This window comes from Schistocerca gregaria, chromosome X, assembly GCF_023897955.1.
Source record: "Schistocerca gregaria isolate iqSchGreg1 chromosome X, iqSchGreg1.2, whole genome shotgun sequence".
NCBI classification, from domain to species: Eukaryota; Metazoa; Arthropoda; class Insecta; order Orthoptera; family Acrididae; genus Schistocerca; species Schistocerca gregaria.
In genome coordinates, this window is record NC_064931.1 from 568,314,718 (window position 1) to 568,333,186 (window position 18,469).

Consider the following 18,469-nt stretch of genomic DNA (forward strand, 5'->3'; position numbering starts at 1 on the left):
TTTGACAAAAATTGTGGAAATATCCAACCAGATCTTCACCAAATTCTTACCAGGTGCAAATACTGGTAGGTGGCTCTTAATCTAGTGAAATGTAACATTGTGAACTTCAGGAAACATAAGACTTTTACTACACAGTTGTGGAGTGAGTGATGTAATGAAGCCTGATACATGTTTTGAATCCTTCAATCCCAAAAGTTATCAATAATTTCACTTCTAAGTAGAAACGTTTTTATAAAACTATGTCAACTAAAAGTCATTAATTCATGCATAACCATTTATATTTTTAATTATTAGGATAATTTTGATATTTTAACTTGAAAACTCTGTAAACTTATTTTAACTGTTTTGCTAAATATGAAACAATGTCTTTGACAAGGGTGTAAATAATTTAAACCTCTTTGCCTTCAATGTTATCTTCATCCTTCTTCTTGTTGGGACTTGGTGAGAAGTTTAGCAAATGAATGCAGATATTTGAAAAATTTAAAATACAAAAAATTAAAACTGGAAACATTTTATCTCATGTCATAGTGGCTCAGTAAACATTCACAATCATGGAAACAGTTTACTTTCTTTGTACAATCAGGAACATAGCAAGAAGAAGACAATGAGACCACCTACAAGACAATCAACTAAGTAAAGATTTGTAGTTTAGTAAAGTGAATATACCATTCAATGACCTTTCTTGTAGAATAGTGACAGAAGTTTATTTAGTGCACCCATAATTGTATAGATGTTGCTGAAGTGATGTATTATCGGCACAACTTAAGTCATGGATTTTCTAAATGTAAGGTCTACATAGGTGTAATGATAAGCCGATGATCAATAAACAGCCCAGATGTTGATTTGATGGTTTTATTTCCAGCTGTGTTGGGTTCACAAGGACATGGAATGAGTAAGTTTTTACAAATACAATATGACAATCTGAGCAAGAATACAGAAAAAAGACTATTCATATTTTCTTAGAATCATTAAACCACCATGAAGAAAACAGATACCAAGCACAAACAGATACAGAGCTCAAGTTAAATAACATTCTTAGTGGCATTATTAAAATTTTACAATTTATTTACTTAAAAATTCATCTAGACTGTAAAAAGATTTTTCTAGCAGAAATATTTTGTGGCAAGCTCAAATTTCTATGTTAGCTGTGTATGTCATTCTTCCTCTGTGTGTTATGCTCATGGTAATTACTGTTTGGATGAAATACCTCTATATTTTTACAGACAAAACATGTGAGAGACAAAATTTATTGGCATGTACTTGTGTATATTTTAAGTTTTCAAAAGCTATTTCTACATGAGTCTCTTGGGCGCAATCCACATATAACTGTTAAAGCTCACTTCTGAGCAATGAACACTTTCCTTGTTACTGACTCGTTGCCCCAAAAAATAATGCCATATTCAATGATAGCATGAAAATAGCCATAGTATGCCACTTTTACAGTGTTAGGTTCAACACATGAAGTGACAACCCATAAAGCATATGTAGCAGAGCTAATCCTGTTACAGAGATCTATAATATGCAAAGAGCATTTCATTTTCTTGTCAATGTGCTCTCCAAGAATTTTTTTGTTTCCATTCTTTCTAATGGCTGATTACCACATGTCACACTTATCTCTCTCTCTTTTTCTGTTTTTGTACGGAACTGAATAAAGCTGGTCTTTTTGGAATTTAATGAGAGACCATTCACCTTGAACTAATTAACCACATCTGAGAGTACGTGATTAATGACTTCCTCAAGATTACTATCTGTTATACTGCTCATGAAAATTGTGGCATCATAGGAAAATAATGTAAATTTACGCAGCAGGCTTGTACATGATGGTAGATCATTTATAAAAATCAGCAATAATAGTGGCCCAAGAAATGAGCTCTGTGGCACTCCACATGTAATGGAACTCCATTCAGAATGTGAGGAAGCATCACATACTCCACCTGAGCTATTCAAGACAAATTTTTGTTTTCTGTCTTGGAGATACGGCTGTAGCCAATTGCCTGCAACACCATTTATTCCTACTAATTTTGCTTTTTCCAAGAGAATCTGGTGATCAACACAGTCAAATGCTCCAGACAAATCACAGAAGACACCAAGTGTTTGAATTTTCTCATTAAGGGTTTCTAGGATTTAATTTGCAAGTGCATAGGTTGCATCTTCTGTTGAACGGCCCTTTTGAAAGCCAAATTGGCTCTTGCTGAGAGCTCCATTCTTCATTAGATGATCAGTAATTCTTACATGTATTAGTTTTTCTAGAATTTTAGAGAAAGCTCTTAGCAAAGATATAGGTTGATAGTTAATTCAGTTTTATTGCCCTTTTTGTACAGGGGCTTCACAATGGCATTCTTAAGTCTACTGGGAACAACACCTTTCTGAAGGGAAGCATTGAAAATATGATAGAGAATAAATGAAGTCTTCACGGGTTATCAGCTGAGTGGCATCGTCTCTTAGCAATGTTTCGATAGAATACGTCTCCATCATCTTTAGGCGAAGTGTTGGGATATCATCGGTCGCGGGCTTATATTTCCACTGGACCGCTCTCCGCATCCCGCAGCTGGCCAATCAGGTGTCCGCGGAATCGCCCAGTGCACCTGGATTGGCCAGTGGTGGGGGGGAGGCGTGCACGGGATTCGAGTCCCAGCGTCCGTCTCTGTCAGCTCCGTCTGCGGCCCTTGGTGGAACGGAACATTCTTCTCTGATTTTCCTGATTGCAGGCTCCCAGGCTGTGCTGAGATGGTAGCCACTGTCGCGGTTGATTGGGTTGTTGTGTAACCGTATTTCTATGAACTCTTTGATTACTGAGTCCCAAAATCCATTTGTACTGCATATTTTCTTTGTGTCCTTGAAACTGAAGGTGTGCTTCTCATCAATAATAAGTCCTGCCACAACAGATTTGTTGGTCTGACCCAAGCGTACATGTCTAATGTGTTCACTGTGGCACTGTCCTATATATTGCATCCCACATTCACATCTGATCATGTACACACCTGGTGCCATCAGTCCAAGTGGATCTTTGGTTGAACCAAGAAGGTCTTTGATTTTTCCTGCTGTGTGGAAAACGGTCTTCACTTTATGTTTCTTGAGAATTCTCGTGGTCTTGGACGTTAGAGGGCCCGCGTATGGCAAGAACGCACAGCCCATTGCTTTGTCTTCATCTGGTGTCTCTTCTCTCTTCTTGTGGTCAGTCTTCAGAGCTCTCTTTATTTGTGTCTCACTGTATACATTTTTCTTGAAGGTGTTCTTTAGGTGTTGCAGTTCTCCCGGCAAAATTTCCTTATCGCAGATGGACCTGGCCCTGCGCACTAAGGTGTTGAGTACAGCATTGCATTGCGCAGGGTGGTGGCAGCTATTGGCGTTAAGATAGAGGTCTGTGTGTGTTTTCTTTCTATACATTGCATGTCCCAGCATGCCGTCCATGTTTCTTGTGATCAGGATATCCAGAAAGGGTAAGCTTCTGCTATCTTCTATCTCCATGGTAAATTTGATATTTCCATGTATGCTGTTAAGGTGTTGATATTTGTCCCTGCCATGTGGCCAAATTACAAAGGTATCATCATCGTACCTGTAGAAGGTTTTTGGCTTGTGTTTAGCAGTGTCCAGTGCTAGCTTTTCGGAGTGCTCCATGTATAGGTCGGCTATGCCTGGTGCTAGGGGGGAGCCCATAGCTACACCATCTATCTGTTTGTAGAACTTCCCACCACACTTGAAATAGGTGGTGGTTAGAACATGGCGAAAGAGCTTGATGATATCCTCCTCAAAGTGTTCTTTGAGTAAAGCCAGGGAGTCTTCTACTGGTACTCATGTGAATAAGGATGTCACATCGTAGTTGACTAGCAGGTCTTCATTTTCCAGCCGCATTCCCTGTAGTACTTTCACAAACTCAGCCTACTTTTTAACATGGTGTGGACCGTAACCCACCAAGGATTTTAGCATCTGTGATAAATGCTTAGCAATACCATATGTTGGTGAGTTAATAGTGTTTAAAATAGGGACAGTGAACATGAAGGCGCAGCGCCAAGCAGACCAAGGCCAGACAACACAACCGCGACTGCCACAGTACCAGCGTCAGCATTTTCTGTTTCCGTCTTGTCCTTTCTGTTTTCTCCAGCATGAATATACAGCATGCCCTAAGTACCAGGCTACTTGTAATTCTTACCAGAAGAAAGGCCACATAGCCTCCATGTATTGTTTGCCAAAGGTTGCTCATAATATTGGCATAAACGTAAACTGTGTGACTCCAGTGCTTGTGACTTCTCCCAGGCTGTTTATTGAATTAAATGTTTTCACCAAGTGTTCCAGTTACAGTTCAACACAGGTGCTGCAGTGACATTATTGAATTCTCAAACCTATGTGAGCTTTGGCTCAGTGCCATTACAAGAGTCAGCTGATATTTATAACAAACAGAACATCATGTTGTTGGGACAATTTATGGCATCTGCCTCTTACAAGTCAGTGGCTCTTTCCATTATGTCTTTTGTGGCTGCTGATGCTGGTGTTGAGAACTTTTTGGCATAGACACATTTCAGGCATTTGGATTTTCTATCATTGATGCAGTTCACCTTATGTCTGACCAGATACCATATTCTCAATTGGAAACATTGTCTGAGGAGTTTTCAGACTTATTTTTGGAAGTTATGGGGGCGCTACAAATTTTTCTCCTCATATTTCTGTGTAATCCATGGCTCAGCCTTGTTTTTGCCATGAATGTCCTATTCCTGTCGCCCTGAAAGATCAGGTGAAAACAGAATTGGACAGACTTCAATCTGTAGGGGTGGTGCAACCTGTTATGGGTATTGAATGGTTGTCTCTGCTAGTTGTAGTCTGGAAGCTGTTGGGGAAACTTCAGTACTACTGTCAATGCACAGTTGATCAAGGATACATATCCTCTCTCATGCCAGGAGGAACTGTTGCCACAAATATTGGGTGGCATGTATTTTTTTAAATTGATTAACCTGAAGCGTATTTGTAGGTTCCTGCACATGAAGAGTTGTGGCAAGTTATGGTTTTGAATAATCCTTTTGGTCTCTGACAATATTTGTATCTTCCCCTGCTACTTTCCAACGATTTTTAGAGCAATTGACTGTGCCTGTCTCTGGCTGCATTAGTTACTGAATGATATTGTCATGGGCTCCCCCACAGTCGATCACTCGAAAAATGTGTGCACTTTGTTTTCTGTGTTACAATCTGCAGGCTTATGGTGTAACCTAGCAAAATCTCAGTTCTTTCAACCTTGTATTGTTTATTTGGGGTTCTAGATCATGCGAGATGGGGTTTGACCTCTGCCAGACCACATCTCCACCGCTATGTCTATGCCTTGCCCCTCGTCTATGAAGGAGCTTCAGGCCTTCCTGGGGAAGATAAGCTACTACCATTAATTCCAGCCAGGGATGACCACATTGGCCCACCCATTGCATGCCTTGATACACAAGACTGTACCTTTTTGGCTGGAGCCTGGATTGCAAATTTGTTTTTTAAATGTTGAAATCCAAACTACTCTCAGCATCTTGTTTAGTTCTCCCCGGGCCAGCACTTATTTTTGACGACTGACACCTCACAGTACAGCCTCGGTGACGTCCTAGAGCACTGATATGAGCATGGCTCTGAACCACTTGTTGGTTTTGTCTCTAAATCTCTCACTCTGGCCCAACAGCATTACTCTCAGGTGGTAAAAGAGGCTCTTGCCATAGCCTATGCTCTTTTGAAATTTCATACTTTTTTGCATGGCTCTAAGTTTCACTTTATTACTGAACATAAACCCTTGGTTTCCTTGTTTAACCCTGGCACTTCCTTGCCTGACAACGCACCACTCTGCTACAACACTGGGCAATGTTCTTGTCTTCCTGAACTATGAAATCCATTTTTTACCTTTATATAAACATGTCAATGCAGATGCCTTGTCCTGCATTCCTGTGTGTCCTGACCCTGATGTTGATCATGAGGAATTGCTTTGCTTCCATCTTGATATTTAATTGCATGCTAGGATCTAGAGTTTCCCAGTTATGAACTTGCACAGCTGCCATTGCCACTTACCCAATTTTACACCACATGGTTTGGTTTGTTCAACAGGACTGGCCAGATAAACCACCAGGTTGGGCTTTGGACCCCTAGTGCAACACTTTTTCCTTATGATATCACCTCTTTGTTTCTGACAGTGTTTTGCTATTGTCCGTGGAAGACCTCTCTCCCAGAGTAGTCATTGTTGCCGCATTACAGAGTGAGGTTCTAAGCCTTCTCCACCAGGGCCATTAGGGAGCTCCACACACCAAACTTTTAGCTACAAGACATGATTTTTTGGCCAGGGATTGGTGATGAAACTGTCATTTTATCACAGCTTGTGAGCAGTGTGCCTGACAACAGGCACCTCCTTGGGTGGCCTACTCCACACCAGCCATGGGAATGCACTCATGTAGATTTTGTAAGTCCCTTCCTGAATTCCTATTGGTTGTGCATACATTTTCTTGGTCTCCTTACATTCTTTGATGGGTGTTGACATTGACTGACAGCACAGTTCATTACACTTTTGTGGGTGTTTTTTATTGTCTTGTACTTCAGTTTTTGATAATGAGCCCCAGTTAGTTTCTCACACCTTTCAATTGCTTTGTTTCCATCATGACATTCCTCACATTATGGCTTTGCCATTCCGCCCTTAGTCAAATGGAAAGGAGGAACAACTAATACATACATTCAAGTCCAATATGAAAAAGTTTGTTGTGGATTTTTTGCAGGATGATGCCCTTCTCCACTTTCTAAGCACCTATCGCCTCATGGATACAGGTGACCAGAGCCAAGCTGACGTGTTTCATCACTAGCAGCCCACACACTCCTCTACCTTCTGTGGCCTGTGCCACACCTGCTGTGGTCAAGTTTGTCCAGCCATTTCATGTTGGGATTGCCGATGTGGGCACGAGGGTTTGGTTGATGACCCAATTGGATATCAGCCACTGTTCTTCACTGCCAGGGATACCATCCTCATGATGTCCATATGGCCAATAGGTTGGTGGTGAGCCACTTTGATCAGTTGTACCCCTGCTTGCTGCTGGAGTCTACTGGTTTGTGGATATGACCCCATCACCACAGTCTGCCCCACCACCCTCCACCTCGAGTCTGTTGTCGCCTGCTGTGTAGGCACCCCTGTTCCATTGACTGCCTGGCACTGGGCACTGGCCTGTCTCTGGCCTCAGGTTCATTGCCGCAGCCTTCTGTTCCAGTCAGCCTCCTTCACTGGCCCCCTCACCATCAGCGCCTCAGACATCATCACCAATGGGTCAAGCCCTCTCTCCTCTGCACTGGGACCTGCCTGCTGATGGCAGTTTATATATGGCAGTTGCATCCTCCTCCATGCTGCTGTCATTGGCACCACATGGCCCACTGCCCTTTGGCATGCCTGTGCCTTCACATGTCTCAGCCTCACACTCCAGTGCCTGCTTTGCACATAGTCCTGCCCCTTCCATTGGCACTGGCTGCTGCCACTCTGGATCTGATGACTGTGTCTCTCATTGGGCTACTTGTGTCTCTTCCATTTCCTGGGTGCCTTCTTCACACAAGGGAGAGGTGTGCTGTAGTGCATGTGAGTGAGAGGGTGCTGAGTTTAGTGTCATCTTGTGTGTGTACTTAAATCAACTGCCAACAGCATCAGCACAGGCCAGCCTCTAAAGGCTGCCTTGTTGAAGTGTGCACACGGCTCGGTCTACACTGCACCATCTACCGGTGACTCGCATATGTATATGCGTGGTGCAATGCTGACTCACTCTCACCATGTTCTTTTAGTTTGTACTGCTCACATCAATTGTTCTGTGTATCACTAATGTTGCACCTTCTGTATGATAATTTTGTCGTGTTACATGTAAAGTCACAACAGGCTTATTTCCATTATTGTTCAGAGGTTGTTTTAATTGGATCAGTTTTGTGTATTACCTGGTAACTACACTCACCTCAAGACCAAGACCAAAGTAAATACAGCCACTGTATCTTCTCCTGGAGCAAACTGAGTAGTTATATGCAGAAGATACAGCTCTGGTACCAAACATAGAAGATGAGCTGCAGTATCTGATTAACAACTTACCACATGGATGTGAAAAATCTGGTCTTACCAAAAGCATCCAAAAGAATAAGATCATGGCACAAGGCACCATCTGCCTCCCATCCATCAGCACTGACAGAAGCTCTCTCCAGGTAGTTGATGACTTTATCTACTTGGCATCTACAATATGTAGCAACTTGTCCATGGACACTGAGATTACTAACAGAGTAGCAAAAGCATCATCTCCCATGGCTAGATTAAAAAAAAAGGTATGGGACAATGGACTACTCACAATAAAAAATAAATTAGTAGTATACAATGCTCTTGTTATCACCAAACTTCTCTACAGCTGTCAAATACACACAACTCTTGCTAAGCATGAACCTCAAATGAACAGCTTTCATGTCTGCTTTCTCTGGAACAATCTTCAGATCTCTGTGAGAGGTAGAGTACCTGACACCAAAGTCTTATAATTCACTAGCACAACTATTATTCATGCACTCATCTAAGGTGGCTGGGACATATCAGGCACATGGACCCTTCATCAATATATATATATATATATATATATATATATATATATATATATATATATATATATATATATATATATATATATATATATATAATAGAAAGAAACTTCCACATGGGAAAAATATATTAAAAACAAAGATTCCAAGACTTACCAAGTGGGAAAACGCCGGCAGACAGGCACAAGAACAAAACACACAAACACACACACAGAATTACTGTGCAAAATGGTCAAGCTTGCAGGGGAAGAATACACACAAAAACAAATTAGGAAGAGTCCAAGACACAAAAGGAGGGTGTCTTCTGATCAAAGTCCCTGATGTTTCGTGTGCCCAGACTGCATTGTGTTTCTGGAAGTTGTAATGGATCTGGGAGATGTGTTATTTTCTACCGGATTTGTCAATACCAAATCTAATGAGGGAGGTTGTAAATGTTTTCTTATATTTTTGTCAAAATATTTTTTGTGAATTGTAATTTGCCTTATTTTATGCTAATTTCCTTTTATGTTCAAGAGTGACAGCACATTGATTAATATTACTAGATGTGACGAATAATATCAAAGAGACTGGTTACAAGTGGAAGCTTGTGTGTTGTGTGAAATGTCTTTGGTGCTGGAGTCGTCTTTGACCGTAGTCAGTCGGCAGTGAACACTCGGTGTGTGACGGTGGAACAATGTACAGGTCCCTGTAATAATAATTTGCAAGTGACCAGCAAAAATGAGTTATTCTACTACTTTTTTATATAAACATCAAGAAGGAAGCACATTCAGAAAAATGGTATTTGAAGCACAAAAATGAGGCAAATGCATTGAACCAGGACATTTATGCAGCCGATGAAACAGCATTATGGAATCATACTTCCACTAGACAACTGAAGTCAACCCATAAAGTCAAATATTATCTTATAAACATCCATGGAAAAGTGAGTACTGTCATGAAATATGCTAAATTCAAGTATATAAAAATAGTGAGCATATTTCAAAGTACAAAGTCCATTTAAAAAGTTTGGCAAGTAGACTCACATGTAGATAGCAATGTTTGAGTGCTCATGTATGAAATAAATAGAGACAAGGTTGGTTAACATCTATAATAAATTCTAAAGCTAAACAGCATCAACAAAGAAGAATTTAAAATTCAAGGCTGTTATTGGGAAAGTCATAAAAGACCATCCATAAAATGCAGATAAAACACAGCCAACTTTCTGTAGATAAAATCAATTATAAAATACCAGTAGAGATGCCAGGTTACTGTGGCTGAGTGGTTATTTATAAATGATGGGTGATCAAGCCACTAAGTAATACACTAAAATCTCACACCCAGTATTTTGGCAAGGAGCTCTGACAACACACAAAACCCTAAAACATGAACAACACTCATCTCACTGTCATTTAAAATGGAGGGTGGGTCATGTGGGAGATGCAGGTCTGCCCTTAAGTCATCATATGAAACACACCCAATTCAAATATGCTGTATCAGTACCTGTGTCCCATATCTTTGTCACACTGGAGGGTCCTCCCACCATAAGGGAAGGTCATGTGTTAAAGGGCTATGTCCCACCTAGAGCTTTGTAAGGGTCAGTTCATTCACTTATTCTTGTTTGAAAAAGGTAAGCCACAGCTGCGCTGAAGGTTTCACTGACCAAAATTTATTCCCAGACACTGAGCATCCCACCAAAACATTGGTCTTTCAGGGCACACATGACATGACTGCCCCAGGAGGACTGAACAGGGAGCAGGAAGTCAATTTCCCCAGATTCCTATGTGTCACAAGCTTCAGCAGAAAGTTAGTTTTTTCTCCTGATTATGCAAGAAACAAAGGGTATTTTATACATCTTCCACCATCCTGTCTGCTGGGTAAATCTGACCATTAGCCAGAAGTGCACTTTAGGAATCAGAGCAGATGAGGAATTTCTTGCTACAATTTCACCTGATCTGCTCCAGTGCCATCAAGACAACAAACAATTCTACATATTAAATGTAAAACTGCTATCTTGAGGACATATTTGGTATTTGAGGAACACAGCAAAACAGTTGATAACCTCCTCCACTTAGATCCATAAGTCTAAACAATAATGAAAATGAGATTCTGATATAAAATCTCAAAGAACTTAGTTTTAAAAATACATTGCCTAAAAAAACTGAAGCACGTAGAAGAGGAAGAGGAAATGAAATGAAACTTTAAGGGCTGATAATGTGTGTGATATTATTTCAGTGATTACAAAACTGAGTCAAATTTAAAAATAACTTGGCAGTATGAACCCACTTATCAGTATGGCCTGGATGCATGCACTGATCTGGTTGGGAAGGAGATCATAAAGCCATTGTCTCTTCTCCTGGAGCAGGATGGATCACAATTGTTGTAACTGGTCCTTGATACCCTGAATACTGGCACTGGGACAGAGTTGGCATCCAACTTGGTTCCACACTTGTTCTATTGGAGGCAGATCTGGGGATGTTGCTGATCATGGGAGTACTTCAGCATCATATGCACAATTCAAAGAAGCACTGTCATGCATGGATGAGTATTTTCTTGTTGAAAAATGGAACCATGATACTGTTGCAATAGATGAAACACGTGATGATGCAGGATGGCCGTGATGTACTGGTGTGCCATCAGTGTTCCCTCATTGACTTCCAGCCATGATCTGAAGTCATACTCAACTGCACCCCACACAGGCTGCCAGGAGTAACTCCACTGTGTCTCTCCAAAACACTGGACAAATGGGACCTTCCCCAGGTCAACACTATATTTGCTGATGATAGTTATCTAGGATAGTGCAGTATCATGATTCATTGCTGAACAAAATGTGACACCATCCATCAGGAGTCCATGCTGCTTGGTTATGGCACCAATCAAAACACAGTAATTTGTGTTGTGGTGTTAATGGAAGATTATGCATGGGATGGTAATTTTCTAGTCTGGATGCTGGTTATCTCTGACCAACAGTGGAGGATTATATAGAATATTGCAGGGAGTCCATTACTTGTTGTCAGACAGGAGGTGCAGATGGGAAGGGGTTATGATGTGCTTGGTGTGCAATAGGGTGATACTCCATTGTGCGGATCATTGATGATGAGTATGCGTGCCCTCATGGTCACATGTAGTCCAACATTGGGCTACTGTCACATCCAAATGTCCCAGAAAACTGGATACTGCATGCTTCGATTTCCCAGCCAAATGGAGACCCACAATTAGGTCACTTTCAAACTCTATCAGGTGTTGATAACGCTGTCTCACACAAGTATGTGACATCTTCATGTCCTTCACAATGTTCACTCAACATCTGACACTGTTCACAGCCCTCATATACCCTACCAGTTCTGGTAACAACACCAAATGCTAATGCATTCTTGTTGCCATTCTACTTTTACTGAGAGTTGTAACTCTAGTCATTAACATACCCACCATTGGTGTACATATATCAAGTTACAATGACACCCAACCATGTCTTCTGTGTGTTTCACTTGTTTTGTAAGACGATATACAATTGTTCCTGCACCCCTTCAGTTCAGAAATGAATGTAGGTCTCTGTAGCAGCCAGAGGGAAACTGGACTTGGAGCTTAATTTCACCACCTGTAACATTTCCACCTTGCACAGATACCAAACGGCCTCTTTGCCTGTGGATAGTTATGAAACTGACATTCCATCATTGGTCAGGCAATGGAAATGGGTGTTGGTGATGAATGCATATGGACACACATGTTTAGAAATACCACATTAGATCCAACACAATAAGCTTTTGCCAGTTGAAAAAAGTGAATGTGAAGAATTATGTCATAATGAAATAGAGAAACCAATGAAAGTCAAGTTTTATTATAAACTGCTGAGAAAGTAGGACTGCTACACAAGTAATGTTGGTGGAAATGCATGGAACAACAGCTATGTGCAGAAAATGTGTCTGTAAATGGTTCAGGTGCTTTTTGTGAAAAAATGGTTCAAATGGCTCTGAGCACTATGCAACTTAACTGCTAAGGTCATCAGTTGCTTAGAACTTAGAACTAATTAAATCTAACTCACCTAAGGACATCACACACATCCATGCCCGAGGCAGGATTCGAACCATCGACCATAGCGGTCACTCGGTTGCAGACTGTAGCGCCTAGTACAGCACGGCCACTCTGGCGGGCTGCTTTTGTGATTGAAAGAAATCTATTGAAGATATGACATTTTTAGGTCAGCTGTCAACAACCATAATGACAGATGATACTAAAAAAATTGTACTAGATGCTGACACAAAACCTACAGATATCCTTTACACTGATATTCGAGGAAATGAAATGAAACATGAAAATGGAAATGAAGAATAATAGAGACAGTATTATCATCAACTTTAAAACTAATTTCCTTAAGTGGAATACATACTACTGACTTGTGGTGCAAAAATTGAGTGCTGCAAAAACCGACAAGCAGGAGATAACATGGATTTAATTAAACTACTGGCGATCTTAATGACACCTGTGATTGAGACTTATTTATTATACAAACAATCAACAGAGGAGATTAGACCTGGTGTTACCTGTTTAGTGTTGAATAGGGTAGTCAGTCATCATACATGCAATGCATTGTCTGTATTTCACTTGAATGGGAATCCAAATATAAGTGATATAACTGTATAATTTCTTTGAAAGTGAATAAAGTTATTTTGATTACACCTTCTGTTTTCATTGTTTCTTAGCTCCCATCAGAAAATTTTCCATTCACATCTTCTATATGTATTAAGTAACTGCCAAACAACTTGATCTGGACCTACCAGTAGGTCCCTGAATTGTTTGGTACCAAGGGTCAATGACATATGTACCAGAGAGATCTAACTTTTCTAGATATTCATGTAAATATGACCCATACAAGGATACACTTAGAGGCTAGAACTGTGACTATGATTGTGAAAGGTATCTATCACCTCATTTTGTTTCCTGCATCCTGTTACAATGTTGTCAATTTGCACCAACATCTACTTCCACTTTTTAGTCCAGTATCTCAGAGTTTCACAAACTCACGGTTTATGCATTTGTATGGAAATATGGCTTCTCTATATGGCAGTGAGGGAATGATTCTGAATTGTATGGTCACTCACATATTGTGTTCCAGCATTAAACCAATGAGAAATACATTGCACTATGCTTGTTCACTTACTGTAGCAATTCTAGCTTGCTAAAAACTCAGCCATATCTTATCACATATTATTTGCTGTGTTAGGTGACCCTGTCAGTGACAGATTTTGCTGACTTCAAATTCTCGGGGAAGAGCTTTTATATAGCAATTCACAAAAAGTTCACTAATGGTGATGCCTTTGGTGCCTTATGTTTCTATTATTGAGAAAATGTAATTTATTTTATTACCTGAACATGAATTTCTGATGTATTTACAGTCATGTGTCACAAAACAGATATTCCAAGCACTGAAAGAACTGAAGTGCAGAGGCTTCCTTTCCTTCAATTGCTTATCAGATTGCTTGCTTTTAGTTGCTTAAGAATAAAGCAAGAATTTGTATAAGAAATACTTTTTCATGGCTTGTGGTAAGTGTCATCATTGTCAACTTCAGAGAAATCTGGAGGTGAAACCAAAAGTGCAAGTTGACACAGATACACAAACAGCAAAAATGCAAATGCCCTTGTTGTTGGTCACACACAATACATTTGCATCCCTGGATCTACATGACCTGAATGCTGGGCTCACATTGCTGAAAGCAACTGCCTCCTTAATGAGGAGCCCCTGTTTTTTATGTCAAGATGCCCAGGAATACAGTTGTATCAGGTCTCCCATAAACACTAAGTGGCTAGTTTCCATTACAGTAAATTAATGTGAACACTGAGCAAAGGCATGCTGGTGTGATGTCCCCACTCCACTGAAGAAGAAGTTATAACATTCAACCTCATCCCCATGAAGCACTGTACAGGGGACAATTGTTAATATTATTTACTCCATAAAAGGCAAGGAGACACCAGAAGATGAAAATCATACTTCATATAGTTCCATGGCACACTGAAATGTGTGAAACAGGACCGTCTGCATGACCCTACCTTGGGGGAGTGTAGAGAAGAGAGATCCCAGTCCGTGAACCCTTATGTTTTTTTGATAGGAAGTTTGCATTGGCATCAACCATAGTTTCACTGAATTGTCATTGTCAACATCCATCCAGTGTCATGCAGGACTTTACATTTCATGTCTTGCATCTCCTCTGTTAGCACTGGTAGCACTATTCCTCTGTAGGACTTGAAATTTGTATAGCCTCTATAAACAATTTAAACAATTTTGTCCAAAATATTCAGTAAAATAACATACAAGTTCACATTTTTGGAAACCATCATTTTTTTTATATTTAAGTGTAATCAAGCAGTTCAGATTTCTTTAAAGATTATGTCATTATTAAATATTTTATTAACTGGCACTGAATGTTATTTTAGCAAATGGTGGACAGTGGCCATGTGCAGATTCACTACAGCACACTGTAAACGTCACACTAAAATTATGCCCATTTGAGCTGGAAATCACATTAAAATTATGCCATTTCTCTTTGAATGTTTGCTAGTATGCAAACAAAATGGATTGAAAAATGATTTTTAGCATTATACCTGTGATAAATAGAAACCAATTATGAGTGCTGAAATGATGTCAGTCATACTGTGATCAACTTAGAGGAGGGGCATAGATTAGATTAGATTAGATTAATACTAGTTCCATGGATCATGAATACGATATTTCGTAATGATGTGGAACGAGTCAAATTTTCCAATACATGACATAATTAAGTTAATTTAACAACATACTTAAGTTAATATAACAACATTTTTATTTTTGTGTTATTTTATTTTTTCATTTTTTACTTTTTTATAATCTTTTTTGTTTGTGTGTTTTTTTTTTTTTTTTGGTTAATTTATATCTAAAAATTCCTCTATGGAGTAGAAGGAGTTGCCATTCAGAAATTCCTTTAATTTCTTCTTAAATACTTGTTGGTTATCTGTCAGGACTTTGATACTATTTGGTAAGTGACCAAAGACTTTAGTGGCAGTATAATTCACCCCTTTCTGTGCCAAAGTTAGATTTAATCTTGAATAGTGAAGATCATCCTTTCTCCTAGTATAGTAGTTATGCACACTGCTATTACTTTTCAATTTGTTTGGTTGTTAATAACAAATTTCATAAGAGAGTATATATACTGAGAAGCTACTGTGAATATCCCTAGATCCTTAAATAAATGTCTGCTGATGATCTTGGGTGGACTCCAGCTATTATTCTGATTACACGTTTTTGTGCAATAAATACTTTATTCCTCAGTGATAAATTACCCCAAAATATGATGCCATATGAAAGCAATGAGTGAAAATAGGCATAGTAAGCTAATTTACTAAGATGTTTATCACCAAAATATTCAATGACCCTTATTGCATAAGTAGCTGAACTCAAACGTTTCAGCAGATCATCAATATGTTTCTTCCAATTTAATCTCTCATCAAAGGGCACACCTAAAAATTTGGAATATTCTACCTTAGCTATATGCTTCTCATTAAGGTCTATATTTATTAATGGTGTCATACCATTCACTGTACGGAACTGTATGTACTGTGTCTTATCAAAATTCAGTGAGAGTCCGTTTACAAGGAACCACTTAGTAATTTTCTGAAAGACAGTATTGACAATTTCATCAGTTAATTCTTGTTTGTCAGGTGTGATTACTATACTTGTATCATCAGCAAAGAGAACTAACTTTGCCTCTTCATGAACATAGTGAGCATGCTCTTATGTGTTTGTCATCCCTGACAGCACCAGCTCTGTATTTTTCTTTGAAAGCGCATGTAAAGTACTGTGCAAGCAATACGGGAAATTCTGTAGATGATCTTTTGCAGTAGATCTTTGGAGGATAAAGGGAGAGTTAAAGAGTTAGGTAGAACTACTCTGAATTCAAATCCAGCAAGGGGAGGGCATGGGACAGGGCACACCGATTTGGCTCAAACTATGTGAGTAGAAGCAGGTAGGTTCCCATTTCATGTACCTACAATATTTCACTCGAATAGGCTTTAGGAAAAGGTAAAATGCTCTTTAGAGATTAATGAGTAGAGTAGGAGAGATTTTTGAGCTATACTTGATTTATCAGAACCATGGAACAGTGGTCAAGTGTGGTGACTGGCAGTTCATCAGCTTGGGTTAAGTTGTCACAGCTACCATCTTTTTTTTCTTTTTTTAACTATATATTAGTTGTAATGTTAACTATTAACTACAAAATTTGAGTAGATTTTAAGAGTTCGATTTATATTAGTAAAATTAATATATTCAGTTTTGTTATGATTACTACCATTCTAAATCAGAAGCCTATAGGTGGTGGTAAAAAAAGCAAATATATGTGGAACTCTTGTATGAAGGTGTATGAAAAGATTTGGATCTGCAGGTGTGATGTTCTCATGTACTTTTTCTTCCATATTCGTTATTCAGGAACACTGATGTGTCGGGTACAGGTGGAGTGGAAAATCTAGGAGATATTAATGCATTAATTAAAAGACTTTAGCAGAAATCATAAACATATACAAAAGCATACTCAATCTTCATTAGGTAAAACTAATATCACACCAATATTATTAAGTCGCACCTATCATAATGACACAGTGAAACATAATCTGTTTATTTTTGTCATGTTGTAGCATACTGGTAAAATTTTGCATGAGTCACCAATAATAGTAGCAGCTGTTTGAATGATAATGTGGACACTGCTTTCAGTAATTTGTAACATAATATGCATTCATCACCTTCAAACCTATTTTGGAAATAAATGTACAACTTACCAGTGCGTCTTGAAGAACTAGGTGATATATCAATTGAAACATGTTGTGATGTTTCACCTTCAGAACTATGATTCCCATCCATTTCCATACACAAACTTCTTGTAGACGCTGATGAGTGAACTATAACCAATATCTGATTTTTAGAACAACAAAAACAGCAAGGAACAACCAATGCTCATCTGTGTAAGTTATTAACTTTAAACATTTCTATCACATTAGAATATTGCTTATTTATTCTTTCTTGTGAACAAAGTAAAAATAATAACCCAAAAATAAAGTTTATCTTAAGAAATTAAATTCTAAACTCATAAATTTAATGTTATGTGTAGTAGTAACATGTGTTCATAGGTTAATAAGCTACTCATTAGGTCTATTCATACAAAACTGATAAAATGACTGTTCTGTTTAAACTCCATAAAGACAGAACTTTCTAAAAATGCACAGCAATTCAAGAGACAGTAAATGCTAAATCACATATTGTTCACTGTCGCTGTTTCATTGCATCTACTAGACACAGCCAACAATGGTGGAGAGAAATGAATTAAATAGTGCTTCAGATATCACATCTCTTTAGAGGCATCTAATGGTACAAAATATTATTTGCAACATGCAGCTGGATCTTTGATATTTTTAATTCAAGTCTTATTGATTTTCTCACTGATGTCAGTCATATGGACACAATATTTATGAAACTCAGTGGCAGTTATGCGGACTCACAGTTTCCATTACAATAACACCAACCATCAGTCTTCTTTGTACTAATTCTGGTTACCAATGTAAACAAGTTATTAAATCAAAAATGTATGATGCTGCATTTTGTAGTCACTTAGTCATATGCTGATTTTGAGAATGTAGTATGGTGTGAAGACCCCACATGTTGTAATCACACCTCTAAATGTCATAACATGAAATCTAAGTGAACCATCATAAGTTCCTCAGGCATCTTAATTTGTACAGTAAACCACCAAACACAAACAGTGGTTACTGAAATCATCACAAACAAATTATCTACGAAAAATATTCCAGAGATGTTTAAAAGGCAACATGTGAGGCAAATGTGAAATCCAAGGAAGCTGTGGTAATTGTAATGCTTCAAAAAAGGCTTAACATTTCACACCATGTGTGGATGGTACCTGGAATTGCCTGAATG

The 18,469-nt window shown here is 38.8% G+C and overlaps 1 protein-coding gene across 1 annotated transcript in view; it reads right to left on the reverse strand.

Moving 5' to 3' along the window:
* The window catches only part of LOC126299343 (protein tyrosine phosphatase domain-containing protein 1-like), a 584,390-nt gene that overhangs the window by 124,932 nt on the left and 440,989 nt on the right, over positions 1-18,469 (reverse strand). Inside the window, exon 9 of the mRNA XM_049991191.1 lies at positions 17,320-17,439. Within this exon, the coding sequence (XP_049847148.1) occupies positions 17,320-17,439 (120 nt within the window). The remainder of the gene's footprint in view (positions 1-17,319; positions 17,440-18,469) is intronic.